Genomic DNA, 21,828 nt, shown 5'->3' with positions numbered 1-21,828 from the left:
ATGGAACCTCAGACCGTCGAACCCATGGCTATTGACTCCATTGGTACAGGTAAGGGTGTAGGTAAGGGGCAGCTTCTGTGGGTTCTCAGTGGGCCCTTTCCTGAATTCCCTTTCTCCATCACCTTCTACTGATCCTTCTACTTCCACTTCTTTCCGGGGCGGGGCTTCACTGAAGAGCAGCGGTCTGTCCGTCCTAAGGCTACTTCAGTGATCCCCAAGGCTAAGATGACCGAGGAGAAACAAACTTAAAAAGTCTCTCCCCAAGAAATCGGTCATCCTGACAGACACTGTAACTCCGGCTCACCGCCCCGGATCAGTTAGGTCAAGGGAGGCCTCTTCCTCTGCGTCGAGGTCCCCCAAACATAGATCACGTAAGGATCGGGCTCAAGTCCCTCTTTTTGATCCCGAATCCTTTTCGCTAATATTCTGGAGCAGGTGGGAGTGATCGTAGGGCCTTGGTTGACAACAAGGTCGGCTCGGTGCTCTCCCCAGCTCTCCAGTTCTGTTACGTCTTCCGGCCAGTCGATCCCAATCGCTGGCGAACGGCTGGCCGCTCAGGAGAATGCCATCGCCGGGATTCTAACCTCGATCGCGGCAGGTTCCCCTCTATCTGTGCCACCTTCTCCTCTTCCAATGCCAGATTCCAGCCAACTGCCGGAATTCAAGGCGGCCAACCCTTGGAGGATCGCTTCATATGCCCCGTTTGTCAACGGATTGACAATCGAAGGCATAGGAACTCGAAGGCGTGAGGACTTCGAGTTCCACCCCATAGACCTTCAACCACCATTCATTGGCTACGTCCGACTAACGGAAGCAGTGATGATGAGAGAGGACAAGGTTCCCAGGAAACAGTGATCCTTCCAAGGAACAGGCACAGCAGACTCTATGAGAAGTCTGGAGGAATGGGCGTGTTAAAACACCCGCATCACAGCCTTTAGAAGCCTTTCACCATTTTTACTCCGGTGGAAGGGACTCCGCTACCACTGACCCTTAAGGTAGTGGAAGCAACCTTTCAGGCCGCCCTGAAAGACGAGCCCCTGCCTCAACTACGAGAGACGACCCACCTCTCTCTTAGTCCCAGGCTCCGAGACGTACTTCGAGGGGCAGTTCCTACTTTCTCAGTAGGAAAACTAAAGGCGGACTGTGCCACACCTCTCTTTAGTGAGAGACTCCCCAGGTTGTCGGACTCCCTCATCCAGATGGAGTACGACGCCCGGACTAGGCTCGCGAGATCCCTTTCCTCCATGACTATGGCGGAGATGACGGCTCTTGTATACCACAAGAGCTGTTATTTTAAAGTTTTTAGCTAAGGTCTGCTGCACACCATGCAGTGTGACCTTTACGCTTCCTCATAGCCAGGAGAAATTGTAGGAAGCACATTCTGGCGGAAGCTACTATCCGCCATGAACCTAATAAACTGATTGCTTCCTCAATTTGGGAGGGGAACGGACCTCTTTCCAGCACCAGTAGTAGCAGAATCCTTCATGAGGCTTCTAAGGTTAACCAGTGCCTCAAAGTCAGGTGGGGACTGGTAGCAAAGCGGAGGCAGGAATCTTCTGGTCCTAACCCAAGGAACAAGAAGAAACCAAGGAAGTTCTCTCCCTTCCAGCCTTCTCAGCAAACGTTGGTTCAGGCAGTCCCAGCACCACAAGGGCAACCATCGTCGAAGGGTCAACAACAATACCTTGTTCTGACCCCTCAGTCCCAGCAATCTTAACCCTCTACTTCCTTTGCTGTCTCGCCAGCCTACAATTCCAACTATGAAAGCCAGAACTTTCAGTCTTTCAATAGGTTTGCGAGAGGCAGCAGAGCAAGAAGGTGCCTCTCGATTCAGAGGATCCGGCAGGGCTGCTAACGAGGAAGAGGTTTCCCGAGGAGCAAACCAGCAGTGAGAGTCCCAAGGTAGGAGGGAGGCTGTACCTCTTCCGCCAGCGTGGGGGTTCAGCCCTTGGGCTCAAAGTATAGTAACAAAAGGACTAGGTTGGAGTTGGCTAGAGGGCCCTCCTCCAACCACAGATTCTATCAAGCACCAACAACGGAATTGGTAGAGTATAACCGAAGACCTCCTTCTCAAAGGAGTAGTCTCAAGAGTCAACAAATTAAAATTTCAAGGACGCTTGTTCAGCGTGCCAAAGAAAGACTCGGTAAACCGAAGAATCATCTTAGACTTGTCCCATCTGAACTTATTCATTCATTGCGACAAGTTCAGGATGCTGACCGTTTCGCAGGTACGGACCTTACTTCCCCGTGGGCCGTCACAACCTCTATAGATCTTACAGATGCCTACTATCATATTCCCATAGCCGACACTTCCGTCCATTCCTAGGCTTCAAACTAGACAACAATCCTACTCCTTCAAGGTAATGCCATTCGGCTCAACATAGCCCCCAGATCTTCACCAAATTGGCGGAAGCAGTAGTGCAAGAGCTAAGAAACAGGGAATAATGTTAGTGGCTTATCTGGACGATTGGCTTATTTGGGCAAAGAACCCCAAAGAATGCAAAGAAGCAATGGTCAGAGTGATCAAATTCCTAGAACATTTAGGTTTTCAATAAACAAAACCAAGTCCAGACTAACACCGGAATCTCAATTCCAGTGGTTAGGCCTTCAGTGGGACTTACAATCGCGCACACTATCAATTCCGTCGTTGAAAAGGAAAGAGATTGCAAGAGCTACAAAACAATTTCTCAAACAACAACAAACATCCAGGAGGTGCCGAGGAGGAGGTCCTGGTCTCACTCCAGTTTGCATCAGTCACAGACGTTTCTGCTCAGAGTCAAACTCAAAGATATAAAACAGAGTATGGCGCTCAAGAGCGAATTGCAGATCACGGGACAAACTAGCCTGTATCCCAGCGATCTTACGGAAACATCTCCGTCCCTGGACGGAGACAAAGAATCTTTCAAAAGCAATTCCTCTACAGTTTTCCCCCTCCATCATTAGTGATCCACACAGACGCCTCACTACAGGGTGGGGAGGATACTCCCATTACGAAAAGTTCAAGGAACTTGGTCGTTAACATTCCGCCAGCTACATATCAATGTACTGGAGGCCATGGCAGTATTCCTCACACTGAAACGGCTTCGTCCGCCACCAAGACTCACATTTCAAATTAGTTCTGGACAGTGCAGTAGTAGTACACTACATCAACATGGCGGATCCAAGTCAGCCACTTGAACCATGTCATGATAGCCATCTTTTCTCCGGCAAACAAAAACAATGGCACCTGTCAGCCACTCACCTGGCAGAGTCAAGAACGTAGTAGCAGACGCTCTATCGCGCTCCGCTCCGTTGGAATCGGAGTGGACACTGGACAGGAGTTCATTCAATTGGATCAGTCTACAAGTCCCCGGACTCCAAGTAGACCTCTTCGCCACGGAGTCAAACCACAAACTCCCTTGTTACGTGGCACCCAACCTCGATCCTCTAGCATACCTACGGATGCAATGATCCTCGATTGGAACGAATGGAAGAATAATTTACCTCTTCCCCCCCGGTGAACCTTCTCATGAAAGTTTTTAGACAAACTCAGGACATTCAAAGGCCAAGTAGCTTCTAGAGCTCCCAACTGGCCCAAGAGCAATTGGTTCCCTCTACTCCTAGAGTTGAGACTCCCGACCTCTACGGATTCCCAACCCCAAACTAACCCAGTTAGTGCAAACTCAGACTGTGTCCGCTTCCTCAAGAATTCAGAAAACCCTAACTTTATGGATTTTCTGAAATTCGCAGCCATGAGGCAATGAGAAATTGATCCCTTCCCCAGAATATCTCATTCTTGGAATCAGATAAAGAGAATCTACTCTCCGCAATATGATTCATCTGTCAGAACTAGCAGAGTTCATTAAGTTGTCAAATTCTCAAGTCATGACACGAACCTAGCCATAACTTTCTTCAGATCATTGTTTGAGAAAGGCTTAGCAGCAAGCACTATCACTACGACCAATCAGCTTCTTAAAAAGATCTTCCAATTTGGTTTTAGCGTAGACCTTACGGATTCGTACTTTACGTCCATACCAAAAGCTTGTGCTAGATTAAGACCATCAACGAGACCTAAATCAGTCTCTTGTTCCTAAATGATGTCCTCAAACTGGCCTCGGTACATTACAATGACTCTTGCAATTATATATCCCTCCTGAGAAAACCCTATTCTTATTAAGTTTAGCCTCCGGAGCTAGAATATCAGAACTGTCAGCTTTATCAAGAGAACCAGGCCACATTGAGTTCCTCCCCTCAGGGGAAGTCCTCTATTTCCCAGATCGCCATTTTCTAGCCAAAAAATGAAGACCCACAGGACAGATGGTCCTCGTGGAAAATCCTACCACTACCTCAAGACATTTCCCTGTGCCTGTCAACTCATTAAGAGTCCTACCTAAGCAGAACAACTCTGAAATCTTCAGGCCCATTGTTCATTAGGAAGGAAGGTGGTACATTATCCCTAAAAGGGATCAGGCAACAATTTTATACTTCATTAAACAGGCCATCCAGAGTCCTTTCCTCGGGCCCCACGATGTTAGGGCGGTGGCCACATCTATTAATTATTTCAACACATGAATTTTGACGATCTTAAGAAGTATAACAGGCTGGAAATCTCCGACAGTTTTCAAACGGCACTACCTAAAACCCTTAGAAGCCCTCAAATTTCCAGCAGTGGCAGCTGGAAACACAGTTTCTCCTGATTCTTATTTTTAACTATAACTTCTTGTAGCCTTCCTTCTACCTGCCCATTGCCCCTTACTTAGTTTTAGTCGCCTCCATGTATTGGTTACCTTGATTTGCTTTTGTTCATCATTCTAATGGATTGGATTCAGTTCCATTCTTTTGTATATATCAACTTTATATCCTGTCTTTGCCTACCTGTTTTGTTATTGTTTGTTGTTAGGCTAACTATTTTAAGTAATAACCCGTGTTTTTGTACATGGAACTTACCCAGCAGATATACTTAGCTATAGACTCCGTCGTCCCCGACAGAAATTCGAATTTCGCGGCACACGCTGCAGGTAGGTCAGGTGATCTACCGCCCTGCGCTGGGTGGCAGGAATAAGGAACGATTACCGTTCTAGAACCAGATTTTCTCTGTCGCGTAGTGTCAACATACGTTGTTGCTACCTCCTGACTTGATTTTCGTTTTTTCATCGCCATCGACCTTCTGGGCTGTCTTTTGCAGGGAAGTACTGGGTCTTTGGTTTGGCATACGCTTTTATTAACTTTTTAATGAATTTGGCTTCGAAATTTCGAAGAATATATTACGTGAAACTACCGAATTTTTCGGTAGACACTTATATTTTGCAATAAGGGAATAGAACTTGATGAAGGAAATATAAGATCTAACTTCCTACTTTAGGAAGTCAGAAAGCATATAACTAGATACGCTTCCTTTAGAAGCTTTAAGAGCTCTCGTACTAACGAGCAGTTAGAGTATTGACAATTCTAGTAGTTGTTGCATCCTCATCACCACCTTACTCCACAGAATCTACAAATTCATATGTGCAAATTTGAAGATGAAATGGATGAGGAGCTCAAAAGGCGAGCTCTAAAAAGGTAAGAAGTTGATATAGTGTTCCCAGTGCGAGTGGAGGGTGCGTCTGATCGGCTCCGTAGCGCTTCCAGGCCTAGACCTCTTCCAAACTCCCAGACCCAGTGGAGGAGGAAAGTCGACAGCCGCAGGAAGGTTAGGGAGAACCCCCCACCGGTCAGGCGTCCCCTCAGCAGGTTCTGTAGAACGTCCCAGACTGCCAAGGATAGCCATTTGATAAGGCGTCCTTAAAAAGTGCGTCTCTTCATCTTACATCCGAAAAGACGAAGAATGTATGTTTGGAGTGATCTAGCGCGTTCTCTGAAAACTAAGAGAACACTGAGCAAGAGCCAGCCGCTGCCAGCCAGGAAGCCGCGTTCCAGCAAGCTAGCGTTCCAGCTAACAGACTAGCGCGAGCCGCGTTCCTACAACCAAACGCGAGCCGCGTTCTAGAAAATTTTTCTTGGCGCAAGGCGCCTTCAAAGAGACGAAGCGCCAGCCTGGCGCAAATTGCGCCAGAAAAACAGACGGCTAAGAGCAAGGAGCCTTACAGTATAGTGGCAATCAGAACGATCCTTCCATTGAACGTTTCCGGGCAAGAGGCTCTTTCTAAAAGGGGTCTAGTAGGCGCTCGGAACTGTCCAGGGCGCACGGACCTTCCCCGCAAGCGGAACGTTCCAGGAGCGAGTCTCCTTTCTAGCTGCGGAACATTCCAGGCGCGCGGAACATTCCAGGCGCTAGGTGCAAGGATCCAGGCGCCAGAATATCCTTTCTCTATCTGCCTCGGCAGGGAAAGAAGGTAGTAGAGTATCTGCTGTATGAGAATACGATACGGCAAATCATAAGCACATACCGTAGTTGTTACTTTGCTGAGCAACTCAATTACCAGTATCCTTCCAGGAATTTCCTAGGAAGACTACGCTGAAAGGGATTGTTAAGACAACACCTACTTAGCTTCTAGTATTTATCGAAGTCTTGTTTCGCTTAGATATGCATTATAAGAACTTCCTGAAGTTCGATATAATGTTATAAGATTCCTTTATTAAATGGATAGCTGGCAACTCTGGAGAGTAAGGCCAGTCGGCTAACGAGACTGCTATCGCTTAGACACCAACGCAGTATCTTGTAGGTGTCGGTCATGAGTGGGCGGTAACATGTCTCTCTCCTGCGGGATGGAATGAATAACCGTGTCTCTCCCCTACAATCGAGGTTAGCCTCGGATTGAGGGGATAGTTAAGCAAACATAAATAAAATATTGTCTGCCTTTTGCTAAGAAGCTTTCATAAGAAAGATATTACATTTCAATGCTGTTTACCGTAGGTAACATTTTTAAAGGATTCTAACGCAGCGAAACTCTATATTGTATAATGCTCTCATGCTTACGAAAGCATGCTTATTATTAAGTACATGCTTAGTGAGAGATGAATGTAGTAGAGAATTCACTTTAAGACTACGGTATGGTCAAGTCTTATGCACATACCGAGGTTAACTACAGAATTCCTAGTATCCTTACAAAGGTTTCCTAGATTAATGCTGTTTACCACAATGTGACAGTATTATAAAGGATTCTAATACGGCAGCGCGCGATATATATAATTCTCTCATCCTTTCGAGAAACGCACACACCCTTTTTAAATTCGGATATTGCTCAAGAGAAGTTGGGTGAGTCGGATGGGAAACATTCTCTTAGTGGCAGAAGTTGTTTCCCTGAATGGACTATACTACTATATAAAAGTTTTTTCCCACCCCTTAGAACGGAATTAAACCCATGTGAAGATGTCGGGTACCATAAAGGCATAGATGTTATGGCACATAACCTAAAAAGAACTAGAAGGAAGCGCCAGCCTGGCGCAAATTGTGCCAGAAGCACCATCCAAGATATTTTCTCGTTTTAGCGAGTTATTAACTTAAAGAGTCCAGTAGCCTCTCGGACAGCAGGCTCGGTAACGGCAAGATTCGTTCCTGATTTCGTTCCCCACCCTTTAATCGAAAAGGGGTCGCTTACAAGGAATGATGAAATGATTTATTTTAATCACTTAGGCCAATTCCACGACTCTCTCATATCGCAAGAGCATCGAGAATCTCTTTTTTCGCCCGGTTCGCGTTAACAAAAGAGAACCTATTTGGGAACAGACACGGAACGTAACGATCCTTAAGAGTTCGATGCAAGATTTTGCATGTCCGTGAGAACCTTCTCGATCGAAGATAATAACTGTTAACGTATGTCCCTAAAACATTTATTGAAAAGAGTTGTGAGAAAACCTGCACCGGAAAAGTCTTCTTTCATAGATCTCTTTGTAAGGTAGAAGACGAACAGGCTTCCTTTAGACTGCTTCTTTTTCCTCGAACCAAGAGAGGTAGCAATATAAGACATCTTTAAATTTAAAGAAGGGGAATAAACTTTAGCCTTTTTTCCCCTAGTTATAAATTCTTAACAGATATTAAGATAATTGGGCGTCAAAGGAAGAGAGGATGTATGCCTCATTTTGGCCTTAGAGAGGTTGGATTCACAGAAGTCACGTTCTTCTCACAGCATGTTTCGTAAGGCTTTTCCAAGAGTATCTGGATATTCTATCAGAATCTATTATAAATAGACCTATAAAACCTCTCCACTCGAGTCTGTCCGCGTGCAGACTGACCAGAAGTGGACATGAATGAGAGGTTTTTTCAAGGTAAATGACAATAGTCATGGCTAAAACATAGAATTGCTGCAGATCGTGTTAGGGAATGAGGAAACTGTCCTCTTCCGATACCTCTGTGAACCACATAGCGAGGTTTTTCTTCACTTTCAGAGGGAAGAATCACCTATGTATATATCTGCTATCAAAGAACGCGTTAAAGGCCATACTCTGTCTCTACAAAGGGATTAGAGATAACAGAGGATTAAGATCTTCGGGGATCTTATACGATTAAACCGCCAATTACGACAAGAGTAGGATATCATGTACTTCGAATGGGATTTTTTTTTTTTTTGTGGCCACAGATTCCGTGTTCCGACAAAATGGAACTGCTCCTCATCTGACTTCTTTGAGGAAGTTTATGAAGGAATTCTTTGTTTCTCTTAGCCCTAAACGACCAAGAAGACAAGTGAATTTTTTGGTGCATTGGAATCTCGCATCAGATTCAATGGAGACTCGGCAATGGGTTCTTGCCAGCATAGTATGTCGGGAAAACAAAAGAAAATAAATCCCTCTATTCCTGACGCAACGCTTTCAGAGAGAAGTTTAGTTGCCCAGGCAGGGTACTTACATTTTCATCTACAGAAGAAGATATGGTTTAAAACGGTTTTGCCTACAGAGTCTTCGGGGTGCGATGAGGGGCTCAAAAATGCTTCCCAGAAGGTATTCAGAAGGATACAATAAGAGCTAGAAATCAGGGTTCCGCCCAATTTCAGCTCAGAGTCCTCCTTCGACTTCCAGACTCCTTCCCTTCCTTCGGCAGGATAGGGAAGATTCTGCAACGAGGAACCTCATCAACATGTGAAGAGATCTCGTTAGCAAAAGAAGTGTTCACGAAGGATCCTCCTCGGAGGAAGACTCTTCTCTCTCGTGTTGTTAGATATCCTGTCGTCTACTGGGTGTAGCTGACTAAATCACCTCCCCTGGCCAGGGGCCAAAAGCTCAAAGGGGAAGAATTTCTTCCACCCTTCTCCAGTCTCCTGATAAACTAGTGGTTGTTCAGGACTCTCGGACAATGTAGCGCCAGCCAAGCGCCAAATGCCAATACAGGCGAAAAACGCCAGAGGCGGACAGTTCCACGGAACTCTGTCATGGTCGGATACTGAGAAGGAGCGGGCCTCCAACCTGGCGCAAATGCGCCAGAGGCGAACAAATCGGACAGATATAAGAGTGTCCGATGTGGACATCGTCAGACAGGCTCCAGCCAGGCGCGAGGCGCTAGACAGGCGCTAGGCGCCTGCCAAGCGCTAGCCAGGCTCCAGGCTTCACCCAGAAGAGATCTATATCAAAGAACGCCCTGGCCTTCTTTGAGACATTGTGATCTCCTAAGCACTTGATAAGTGCATTGATGATTCCTTCAAACAGCTGAGAATTAAAAGCGCATGAAGTGCGAGCTTTTCCGAATTCTTGTTCTTTCCCTAACAATATGTCATAAGGACATATTAGCTGTCACATACGGGAGATGCAACTCTGTGTTGACTTCCCATTATCCGAAGGATGTCAAGATAACCTTCGAGGGATCCTTCTCTCTTGGTTGATACGTGTCTGCGGATACATTGCTGGGATAGGGAGCAGATACTGATCCTTAACTAGTGAGTTAAATTTTATTTAACGTCGTGTTTTTTCTTTGGGTTGTTTGAAAGGAGTTGGTAGATAACTCTTTTCAACTTAAGCACTAACCCTCGTGTTAGGATCAGGTGATCGGGATCGGTGTTGTGCTCCTTAATTATGCCACTAGGCATAGGCATATTGTCATGTAAGAGGCTCTGTCGAGTAAATGGATAAGACCCCATCGACAGACCCACAAGAACTCTTAGCCATAGGTTCACATCCTCGCTGAGGCTCTTGAGGCGAAGCAGATTCCTAGGCATTAGCCATGGAGGCTTCCGCCTGATCAAGTAGGAACCAAGGTTTTATTTATTTATTACCTACAACGTATGTTGTTTACCTGTCTATTCAGTAAATAGTTGTCTCTTTCCCACCACCAAGGGTGTCAATCAGCTAAGTATATATCTGCTGGGTAAGTTCCATCTACAAAAATGATATTGTTAAGATACAATAAAGTTTTGTACATACTTACCTGGCAGATATATACGATTGATGGCCCACCCAACCTCCCCTCAGGAGACAGGTGGAAGAGAAAATCTGGTTCTAGAACGGTAATCGTTCCTATTGTTCCTGCCACCCAGCGGCAGGGGCGGTAGATTTTACACTGACCTACCTGCAGCGTGTGCCGCGAAATTCGAATTTCTGTCGGGGACGACGGAGTCTATAGCTAAGTATATATCTGCCAGGTAAGTATGTACAAAACTTTATTGTATCTTAACAATATCATTTTAGGGCTTATACTTCCCTTAGGGTAAGACTGTAATTTTAGTTGATTATTATACTATTAACCTTACAAGTGTTTAACTTTACCTTCTTAATTTATCTGTACTGTTCCTCAAGCTTGGTGTTTAGCATTCTCTGGTACTATTTCACAGGCCGACACAGGTCAAGCCCAGAAAAGGGATTTTGATGAAGGAAAAATCTATTTCTGGGCAACGACCTGTGTCGCCCTGTGGAAACCCCGACACTGTAGTTAGATTATCCTCACCCAGCTTACCCCAAGCTTGGAGGCTATCTTCAGGAATGACGTCTCAGGCGTCGGAGGCGCTCACGGTAGTAGTAGACCGGGAGCTGTAGCACTGCTCCTCCGTAGTTCGGGGTTTTGTCGAAGGAAGAAGCTAAATGGCAAGGGACCTCTGGTAGTGATTCCACTCGCTCCTTACTATACCGACACTTCTATAAGAAGTGAGCGAGCCATTTATCTTGGCATTATATTGTTTCTTTTTTCTCTAGGATGAATAGCAATATTTATTCCTCAGAAATAGTATCAAAGGAACCATTTCACAGGGCGACACAGGTCGTTGCCCAGAAATAGATTTTTCCTTCGTCAAAATCCCTTTTCTCATCTTACCCTGTTGGGATTGGCCTTTAGATGACAACCCCTGTGCAACTGTACATCCTTGGATACTTGTATAAAAGGGAAAGTGCGGTTGGATGGCACGCCTCCTATCTGTAGAATTTGAGTCGCTGATGTGGTGGAGCCATGTAAAAATGTGAATTCAAGCTATCCTGTAAAATCTGAGTAGATGATGTGGTGGAGCCATGTAAAAATGTGAATTCAAGCTATCCTGTAAAATCTGAGTAGATGATGTGGTGGAGCCATGTGAAAATGTGAAGTCAAGCTATGCTGTAGAATTCGAGTAGCTGATTTGGTGGAGCCGTATGAAAATGTGAAGTAAAGCTATGCGTTTGGTTTTAGGTCTGATCTCCACAGACATGATCCACAGGACACCAAGAGCATATTGATGCTCACTGCATGGAAGTAGAAAATTCTGAAGACTCAGTGGGCCTTTTGTGCAGTGCTCCATATCATCTCATTTTTTAATATGTTGGGATAATGTTGGTATGAAATTTTTTGTTTTGATAGAATACTGTGTTAGTTTGCTGACATTCCTCCTTGGGCTGTGTTTTAAATATAAGGGTTATTTGTTCATTGTTCAATTTGTAGCTATTGGGATATCAGGCGACATGGTCATCTTTTTCATTGTTTCTTACTGCATATCACACTTCTACTTCAACATTTGACAGGCACCTGAAGGCGGCTGAAGACCTTGATAATACAGTAAGGTCTTTGAAATTTATGATTCGAGATGTCAAATGACCATCAGTTGATAGGGAGATTGAAGAGTTAATGTATTTTGTATATTTATGAAACAAAATTTGTAATTACAATATTCATAAATTTAAACTTTGTAATCAACTGGTGGTAGGTACCCTACTCCCAGGAATTTCAGCTAATTTATGTCACACTGGCAGCAGTGCTGTTTATGATATAGTGAATAAGGGTCTAATTAGTGGAAGGAGACTCAAGGTGAGTGTCTTACACTGATGATATACATTTGCTAACAGCTATTCTTTAAGAAACATTAAAACATCAGTATAAGTGAAGTGTTGTACGTAAGGTTTAAAAATTATTTTCAATATATATTGGCTAGGTTTTTCTTATACATTTGTCTAACTTGTTCTTTTTTTTTTGCAGATGTGAGTGATGAATTAACAATCACAGTTGTTCATGAGGCCTTGCCCAAAAAGGGTAGGAACATTTATGGACTAGAAAATGGGTCTTTCTTTAGCCACCTTAAGGTTAAACCAGAAAATCGATACAGTGAGGTGAAAGAGGACGCCTTTAGTAGACTAATTTCTGAGAAGTTAAAGAAACGAAAAGTGCCTCAATCCAATAGTGACATGGGTTTTGCAAGCAACAAAAGGCGGAAGTTGCTAATGCAGAACAGCGTACCTACTAGTAATAATAACAATAATATCAGTTATGCTAAGAGCATGAAGAACCGAATGTATGCAAGTCAAATGTACATAGATAGTGTAAATCGAGCTGCTCGGAGAGAACCGCCTCATCTTGTTAATGAAGTGAAAGACAACAGTGATGACGATGATTATGCCAGTGATGGTGATGATGACAGTGTTAGTGACGCTGATGTAAGTAGAGATTCTGTTGATGAAGTGCCAGAAACTGAGAAGGAGAAAGATGATGACGATGACAATGATCAGGAAGAGGAGTCTAGTGATGAAACCAGCAGTGATAGTGATGATGATGGCTCGGGAGGAGAGGAGGTTGAGGATGAAGATGATGATGACGATGACAAGGATAGTGAACCTGCAAAGGAGGAAAAGGGAGATGACGTGGACAATGCTGAGGAAGAGGAGGAGGAAGAAGATGAGGAAGAGGAAGATGGTGAACATTTGTCAGATGCAGGTACAGTGACATTTGCAGCAGTAATGTTGTTGACAGTTTCTTGCATTCTTTGTTTATAAATTTTTAATGTAAACTCAAGTTTGATCTTTGCTTTTGATGAGGAAAGTTGTTGATGTTGTTAACCTGTAGGTTATATGGTTTTTTATATATAGGAAGTTTGTGGAAGATTAATATTATTTACTTAGCCACTTTTATGGATATAGCAATTAGAATGCTCATATGTGAATGAAAGGAAGTATTTTGTTATGATTGGTCCTTCAATTTTTTAATGGGAAATATCATTCAGTCTTTAGACTTTGGTGCTTTTGCGAGACTTGCCTTTTACTTTTTATTTTTTTTTATTATTATTATTTTTGTTTTTTGTAGAAATTTTGAACAACAGTTTTGATCCTAACCATGAAGGTTTGATTGCCAGGTTATATGTCAGAGTGATGTAACAAGCATACATGTTGCGTTATTATACAGCAAAGCATGTAATGATGTTTGAAAATTTGCCAGTGGGGAAAAGATAGATTACTCCCTTGTAACTAAGTTATGAATACATTATTGTCATATTTTTATGTAGAGATAATTCTATATTGTGAAGAATCATAGTTTCTTGAAGAGTCCTACCAGTTTATACTACAAAGAATAGCTGTTGCTTATGTGATGAGAATGAGTTATCTGTTAAGATTTGCCATGCTAGGGGCTCAGTATTTTTTTTTTTTTTTTTTTTTGTATAAATCTTTGCAATTGTTTTTTGTTAGCAGGCAGATTTGTGGATCATCACATGTATAGGCTGCTGGATAGTTTGATGATGACCCAAATAAAAGGGTCATTTGGGGGAATTTGGGTATGATTTTTGGGTTAAGTATATCTTCGTTTAACCAGACCACTGAGCTGATTAACAGTTCTCCTAGGGCTGGCCCGAAGGATTAGATATTTTTGTGTGGCTAGGAACCAACTGGTTACCTAGCAACGGCACCTACAGTTTATTGTGGGATCCGAACCACACTATATCGAGAAATTAATTTGTATCACCAGAAATAAATTCCTCTGATTCCGCGTTGGCAGAGCAGGGAATCGAACTTCGGACCACCGGATTGGCAGCCAAGCTCGAAAACCACTTGTCCAGCGTGGAACTATGATTTTTGGACTTTGGTAGTTTGTTAGGTTTTTGGTTTGTGATTTATTACCATGTATTGTAGTAAAGTCATTTCCATTATCTCTGTGATAAGCAAATACACGAGATCTTGAACTTGATTAATCTTATTCCATGGATAAAGTTAAATTCTTCTGGCCAGTCGGGTAAGGACTAAGATTGTGTTTAGTGCTCTGGTTAAACTTTTTTTCATAAATAGCATTTGAAGTTGGTGGTTGATGATAGGAAAATATGAAGTAATGCCATCAGCAATAGAAGGCTGGGCAGTGATTCAAGAAATGTAGATGGTTAATACTTGGATACAGTTCAAGAGAAAGAGATAAGGATGGTAAATCAGTAAAACAAAGTTCATAGGGCCTAGAAGGGAAAATAAAGGAAAAATACAGTTGGGAAGGTGTCATGTGCTTGTTGTGGGAAAGGTGGGGCAGTCAGACTCTACAAATGCAAAAGATGTTATAAAAAAATTTTACGTTTACAATGTACATGTAATTGGAGATTTTTGATGCCTAGAAATGTAATCCAAAAGTACAAGGGCAAGAGACGTAAAGTGAGAAAATTCTTGATAGATGAGCATTTCTTTCACCTTTTGGATGTAGTACTTGACTGTTAGATTGAAACTGATGTTTGAGAGAGCCCCAAAAAGAATAGCTGCAGGATGATTGAAATTTCAAGAAATATCTGGAAGTACAATAAATAAAAATTCCCCTTTAGTAGAGAGAATTTATAGGTTTATACTACTCAGTGCAGTAGAGACAGGAAATAGTAATTGCCAAGGAAATTCAAGAGTTTGAAGAGGTATGACCATAGAATATTAAGATTAATAGCAGGGAATGGTGGGTAGAAAGCTGTGATGTCCAGAGGTTGTTAAATATAGTGAGGTCTCTTGAGACTGAGAAGTTTAGGCCTTATGATGAGAAGTGATGAGGAAGAGTTGATCAGGAAAGCACTAGATGGGGAAGAAGCAGGACAATAACCTATGGAGAGCTCGGGAAATAAGGAATAAAAATGGGTAGATAAGACCTAGACTAGATAGGAGTTCAGGGGGAACAAGTAAAGGTCAGAAAAGAGTGGTTAGAAAGGGAAGTGATATAATCTGTAAAAACATGATATTTTATAATAAAATAAGGTTTCACATATACTTACAAACAATCACAAAGCTGTAAGAAAGCTTACAGCTTTGTAATTGTTTGGTAAGTCACTTATGTCAAAATGGATAGTAGATAGGATACGCTGAAGATGTGAAAATGGATAGTAGATAGGATACACTGAAGAGTAGATTTTAAAGAATGAGATAGTTTGGCTGTGCGGTGATGAGAAGTGTCCTGATGCCTGTTAGTGGCATTATTGCTATCATCATTATTGTAAAGTAGTTCTCATGTACTAGAGTTTCATTGATAAGCTTTCATAGGGTGTGCTCAAAATATTTATTTTTAGTATATGAGTGAAGTGAAACTAGGTTAATTTGAACATTAGATGGCTAAGGAAAAAATGAGATAGGGAATGGATGATAATGTACAGGGTAAGATAGTAACTAGGTTGGAGCTGATGGGATGTTACAATGAGTTTGTGGTACTATTTACTATTAGCCCTTCCAGGTACATTGCATTATATAGTTATCCCATTTAGGGACATCTCTTGGAAAAGCCTAGGTGATCTTAGAAGACCATAGGTAAAAAATAGGACCAAGTAGTGATTCAGGGAAGACGTGTACTTGATAGAAGGGAATGAAGAGCATGCAGCATGTGTCAGACCATACAGTATAGAAGGAATGCCGGATAAGAAATGTTAGTGAGGATTTGTATGGTTTGATAAGGCTTTTAAGAACACTATTAATATTTATCATGAAGTGTTTTTTGTTTGCTGTAATAAATTTTACTTTGCTTCTTCTCTGTTTTGGTTTTATATTAATCAACCTATATTTGCAGATGATGATGATGGTGATGCACAGTCACAGAGACCAGAATCATCTTTAAGTCAGAAATCTAAGGATACCACAACAGAGTCTCCTCAGCCAGTGAATGTTAAACATGAAGTTGAAGTCAAGGAAGAGCCAGCTGAAGAGCAGATGGGCGTGAAAGAGGATAATATCAGCCAGCTACAACTTCCTGCAGGTGTGTGTTTCATTTCATTATTATTAGATGATGATGATGTTTCAGGTTTTATCAACCTAAATACAGTAGTATATAACCCTTCATCTTTAGGGATAATTACTTTAGATAGCTATTTGTGAATGGTAATAGTGTGTTCAGTTAGTTATTGATTTATTTTTGATAGTGAATAAATTGTAGTCTACTGTATTTTCCTCTCTGGAAGGATCATGTTTACATATACAACTGTTATTGGCTGCCAGTCCCTGTTGGTATTGAGGGAATTGCGAAGGGGGAACACGGCAGCTAGAGAGAGAGGCAGTGTCCTCCTGGACTCCTCCTCCCAAGTAGTGACTTCTCATAGTGACTGAAGAAGAAACTATCCACAAATGTACAGTAAAGGTTAAATCAGTGGAGGAAAGATGAACTAATGTGAAATTAAAAGATATTGAAAACTGCAAACCCATTGGCAAGAAAATGGAATTTTAGAGTTCTGAAAAGTGACCAAGTTTAAATGTGATAAGAAAGCACATCAGCCGTGCATAGTACTTTATGCAAAGCTTGATAATGCTGTGGTAAGGAAAGTGGGTGTTGTACAGTAATATCTCCTAGACAGATAAAACAGCGTAGTACATTATAATGTACATGTTTTAGCCATGAAAGAAGAATGGCTGTTCATTGCATGGCTCCTCCATAAATAAATTACTGTTGGAGTATAGCCCAGTAGAAAGAATAATGTGGTTTTAGAGGAAATAGGATTTTATCATTTCTTTTAATCATAGATGAATATAATTTAAAATATTTTTTAATTAAGTTTATTGATTTTAAAAACTTGGGCTTATTTGCCACAGTGCTTGATCTAAGCGTAAATAGTAATACATTATTGAATGCAGTCCAAATACAGTAATCAAGTCTTAACTCTTTTGAATCATTTTTATGAGGGTAAATCTTTGTTAATCTATCCAACTGCTTAACCCTCTTACGCCGAAGCCCTAAAAATCAAAACCTCTCCTGTATGCCGGCGCCGGTTTGGAGTGAGCGTGGAAGCGGAAAAAATATCTTTTTCAAAAAATCACAGCGCGCTTAGTTTTAAAGATTAAGAGTTCATTTTTTTGTCATTGCCTGAAGTTTAGTATGCAATCATCATAATTGAAAAATAATATCATTATCATATGTAAATAATGCGAGATATGGTAGCGAAAAAAAAATTCATAGATAATTGTATTCAAATCACGCTATCCAAAAAACGGTCAAAGCTAACGAGTTACTTATTTTTTCGTTGTATTGTACACTAAATTGCAATCATTTTGATATATAATACATAGTAAAACAATTAAAGCAACACCGGAAAAATATTATCACAAAATGATGTACGAATTCGTAACGCGCAGACGTAAAAAATTTTATTTTCAAAAATTCACCGTAATTCTAAATATTGTTCTAGAGACTTCCAATTTGTTTCAAAATTAAGACAAATGATTTAATATTACGATACTGTAAGATTTTTAGATTAGAATTGCAGATTTCGACCATTTCGGACTAGTTAAATTTGACCGAATGTCGAAATTTTTATATATATATTTTTTTATATGCACATATTTCAGAGATGGAAAAAGCTACAACCTTCACTTATTTTTTATTGTATTCTTCATGACTTTGCGCACATTTTGATATATGAAACTCTATTAAAAGGCTAAATATCGAACAAAAGGAGCAAATATTAGGATAATGCGATGTACGTATTTCGGAGACTTGCGGCCACGAATCGGCGCGCGGAGTGAAGGTAAATATATTTTTCAAAAATTTACCATGAATCACAATATTGTTTTAGAGACTTCAAATTTGTTTCAAAATGAAGAAAAATGATGGAATATTACTAGGCCGTAAGAGTTTTAGCTTACAATTGTGTTTTTCAACTATTTCGGTAGAGTCAAATTTGACCGAACGTGATTTTTTTTCTATTTATCGTGATTTATATGCAAATATTTCAAAAAAAGAGAAAAGCTACAACCTTCAATCATTTTTAGTTGTATTCTACATGAAATTGCGCACATTTTCATATATATAACTTTATGTAACAGCTAATTTTAAATTGTGCAAACATTTCGACATTCGCACAAAAAAATTCTGATTTTTGCGGAAGAGTTACTGCGCGGACGTAAGGAATATTTTTTTTTTTTCATAAATTAACCATAAATCGAAATATTGTGCTAGAGACTTCCAAGTCATTGCAAAATGAAGGTAAATGATTGAATATTACTAGAATATAAGAGTTTTAGCTTACAATTGCATTTTTTGACCATTTCGGTAGAGTCAAAGTTGACCGAAAGTTGAAATTTTTTGCACTTAACGTTATTTTATATGAAAATATTTTGAAACTGATAAAAGCTACAACCATGGGTTGTTTTTTTGTTGTATTGTGCATGAAATTTCGCACATTTCCATATATAAAACGTTATGTAACGGTAAATTTAAAAGGGTGCAAACATTAGGACAATCGCACGCGAAAAATTTTATCGGAAGAGTTATCGCACGAACGTAAGGAAAAAGTTTTTTCATAAATCACCATAAATCGAAATATTGTGCTAGAGCGTCCAATTTGTTGCAAAATGAAGGCAAATGATTGAATATTACTATAATATAAGAATTTTAGCTTACAATTGCATTTCTCGACCATTTCGTAGAGTCAAAGTTTCCGATAGAGTCCAAAGTTGACCGGAAGGTTGAAATTTATGCACATTATCATTATTATTTATATGAAAAATGTTTCAAAACTGGATAAAAGCTATAATCATGAGTATTTTTTTGTTGTATTTTACATGAAATTGCGCACATTTTCATATATAATACTTCATGTAAAGGATAATTTAAAATGGTGCAAAAATTATGTCAGTGACGAAAATAATTTTTGATATGTGTCACTGATACTTTTTAGTGCGATAAGAAAGAAATTCGCGCCTGCGTAGCGATTGTAAACAAAACAAAGCCTTGATCCGTGAACTCCCAGCATCCCCCAAGGCGCGTGATTCAAAAGTTTTCGGCTGGTTGGCCTTTAAGTTTTTTAGCCGAATTTTTAAAAAAGCTTTTTGAGCCGACGTGTTATGATTTGTCCAATCGGCATACAGGGAGACATTTTGACTCGACATTTAATACGTCCAATCGGCGTAAGAGGGTTAATGATGTCTTTACTTGAGAATGAGTCATAATACTCCCCCCCCCCTTCTTTTTTTTTTCTATCTTTAGGAATGGTAGTGTTCTATATCATCTATGGTAGAAAAAAGTATAGCTATATGGTAGAAAAAGTATAGCATAGAGTTGGTTTAAGTATTAGTTTTATTTTGTATGTTAGTAGGAGGATTACATTTTTTTATTTTTTGCTTTTAATCATATTATGAAATTTTTGTCGTGATGAGTTGTTTCTTAACTTTGGAGAACTAGGGTTAGTCGAATGGTCTGTTAATAGTTGGAGAATATAGTTTCCTTTTAAGTAATTCTTTTTGCCTTATGTTTTATTACTCAACTGAAACATTGCTTGCCCTTAGAAGAATATAGATTCTCTTATACTGTACTATAATTTTAAAGGCTGCTAGTTTGAAGACCTTATTTATTATCGATGGCAAGAATTATCACTTTCAATATTGGAAATATTCTATTTAGAAAATATCTTTTCACCTTTGATTATAAGATTTTGAAATATGGATAAAGTGATAGTATATCAGAGGACTCAGGTTCTTCATTTTCAAGTTTTTGTGCAGATAATGTTTTTATTTCTTACTGTTTTCCTTAATAAATCTTGTACAATAGTACTGGTAAATCTGTAGATTAACCACCTACATAAACTTAAATGCTCAAAATAATTACTATTAGGAGTTGCAGTTCCACCTCAAGTAGCAGAAGCTATGCTTATGCAGAGTCCTCTTGCTACGTCACTGTTGCAGTCATTCCTAGCAACTTCTTTGTGGTTTGGTTCTCCAGAAACTACAAACAAAAAAGTGGGCAGCCAATCAAAATTGAAACAGGAGCAGCAGGTAAGTGAAATAGTGTAATTGGAGAGGTTTTGCATTTCTTTTTGTTTGAAATAGGTTGCTTCTTTTACAAGTAATATGAGGAGTAATTGTCAATCAATTTTTTTTTTAATGTTACAGTCTGTGCCAGAGATTTTTGTATCACACAGGTGTATACAATCACTATGTTCCAGTTCCATTAATCATAAGAAGCCTTACATTGTTGCAAACAGCTCTTCAGTTGCACCATCTAGTTAGATATTGGTAGAAAAGTGCCCAGTGCTTTTGACCAAACCACCGGCCAGACACCTGTTGGTCATTATTCTTATACATTATTATTTGTCAGAGTTCTTGCTATTGGGAAAATTGCATCTGTTCTTTTACAATATATTGTCTGGACATTGCTTTGCCTTCAAGAGGAGGCAACCACCCACAATAATTATCACGGAAAGTATTGATCATTAGTCACTACATAAAATTTGCAGTGAAATGCGTTGTAATTTTGGATTTCCTCTTGGCAACAACTCTACTTAATATTAGTAAAGTACAGTATTCCTTTTATACTTGTGAATAAATGAAGAGGCATTTAGTGAATTTTGTAAGATGAGTGTTTTGCTTTCATTTAAAAATTTTGCCATAGAAATATTTTTGCAGCTTTTCAAAAAGTTGCTAATTGTTTAAATGAATTTTTAAAATCTCTTATCAAGTGGCATTTTAGTTTGTAGAAATGTTCAGTATGGTATATAGTTCTTAGCACAACATTGTTGTTAAAGCAATGGCTATTTTGCATGGTTATGTCAAAAATTGTCAAGTTGTCATATGTAGAAATGAAATGTTCAGAAAAGGGGAGGGTATAATAGTAATAAAAATGAAGAATGCCCTAGAAAACCACATAAACAAGTTTGTTTCATCCACCATTTTATTTAGATTAATGATTCTGTTGATATAGGGAAGCCTGCGCCAGTCATATGAAAGGCAAGAATTTTCACTCTTGGTCTGGTTAAACTGTACATAAACTAGAACAACAATTATCCACTAAAAAGATAATAGCTTAGTAAGTAATGTAGGTGAAAGTTTGTAGTATTAAACTTTACAGCAGGGATGGGATTCCGTCCCTTGCGGTGCACTGAAAGCCAAAATTCTCCGTAACCCAAAGCATCATAATTATAATGGGAATAAATAGCACTTACAAAACCGTTAGGACACTGTAAGCGCCATAAAGCAGGTAACTATGCTGTAAATCTGCTTACAGCACCAAAAATTCAGGGTTAATGGTGCATGAGCCTATCGCCAAAAGTCCGGAATGATGTACCCGAACCAGACGTAACTTGGGGACTTCCTGTATATATTAGGTAGCATAAATGTTTTTGTATCTTTTTTGTGTATGTAGTAAATCAGTTTAGTTGAAGGTTTGCATCAGTTTTTAAAATATATTGTCGTATTACCAGTTGGCAATCTCTATTCTAGGTTCCAGATGATGTCACAAGGGAGATGCTTGCATTTTGCGGCAGGCTCTACAAAGGATAAAAAGAAACGCCAGGAACTGAAAAAATACAGGGCAAAGTTATATAAATCCAAAGGAAAGCT

The 21,828-nt window shown here is 40.2% G+C and overlaps 1 protein-coding gene across 1 annotated transcript; it reads left to right on the top strand.

The window, feature by feature from the left end:
- On the top strand, nt 1–20,298 carry LOC135224100 (protein starmaker-like). Its single transcript, XM_064263011.1, has 4 exons — nt 1–49; nt 12,278–13,009; nt 16,076–16,261; nt 20,105–20,298. Exons 1-4 carry the CDS (start codon nt 1–3, stop codon nt 20,281–20,283), a joined length of 1,146 nt encoding a protein of 381 aa, XP_064119081.1. The 3' UTR covers nt 20,284–20,298.
- The last annotated feature ends 1,530 nt before the right edge of the window (nt 20,299–21,828 follow it).

This window comes from Macrobrachium nipponense, chromosome 10 (assembly GCF_015104395.2).
Source record: "Macrobrachium nipponense isolate FS-2020 chromosome 10, ASM1510439v2, whole genome shotgun sequence".
Classification (NCBI taxonomy): Eukaryota; Metazoa; Arthropoda; class Malacostraca; order Decapoda; family Palaemonidae; genus Macrobrachium; species Macrobrachium nipponense.
The sequence above is the reverse complement of the archived record's forward strand: the minus strand, read 5'-3'. Positions and strand labels throughout refer to the sequence as shown.

What these genes read in the sequence shown, in the direction of transcription:
- LOC135224100 (XM_064263011.1), top strand. Translation starts at nt 1, where the DNA reads ATGGAACCTCAGACCGTCGAACCCATGGCTATTGACTCCATTGGTACA. An exon ending in TGAACATTTGTCAGATGCAG is followed by an intron (nt 13,010 to 16,075) that starts GTACAGTGACAT and finishes CTATATTTGCAG; the next exon opens with ATGATGATGATGGTGATGCA. An exon ending in CCAGCTACAACTTCCTGCAG is followed by an intron (nt 16,262 to 20,104) that starts GTGTGTGTTTCA and finishes AATTACTATTAG; the next exon opens with GAGTTGCAGTTCCACCTCAA.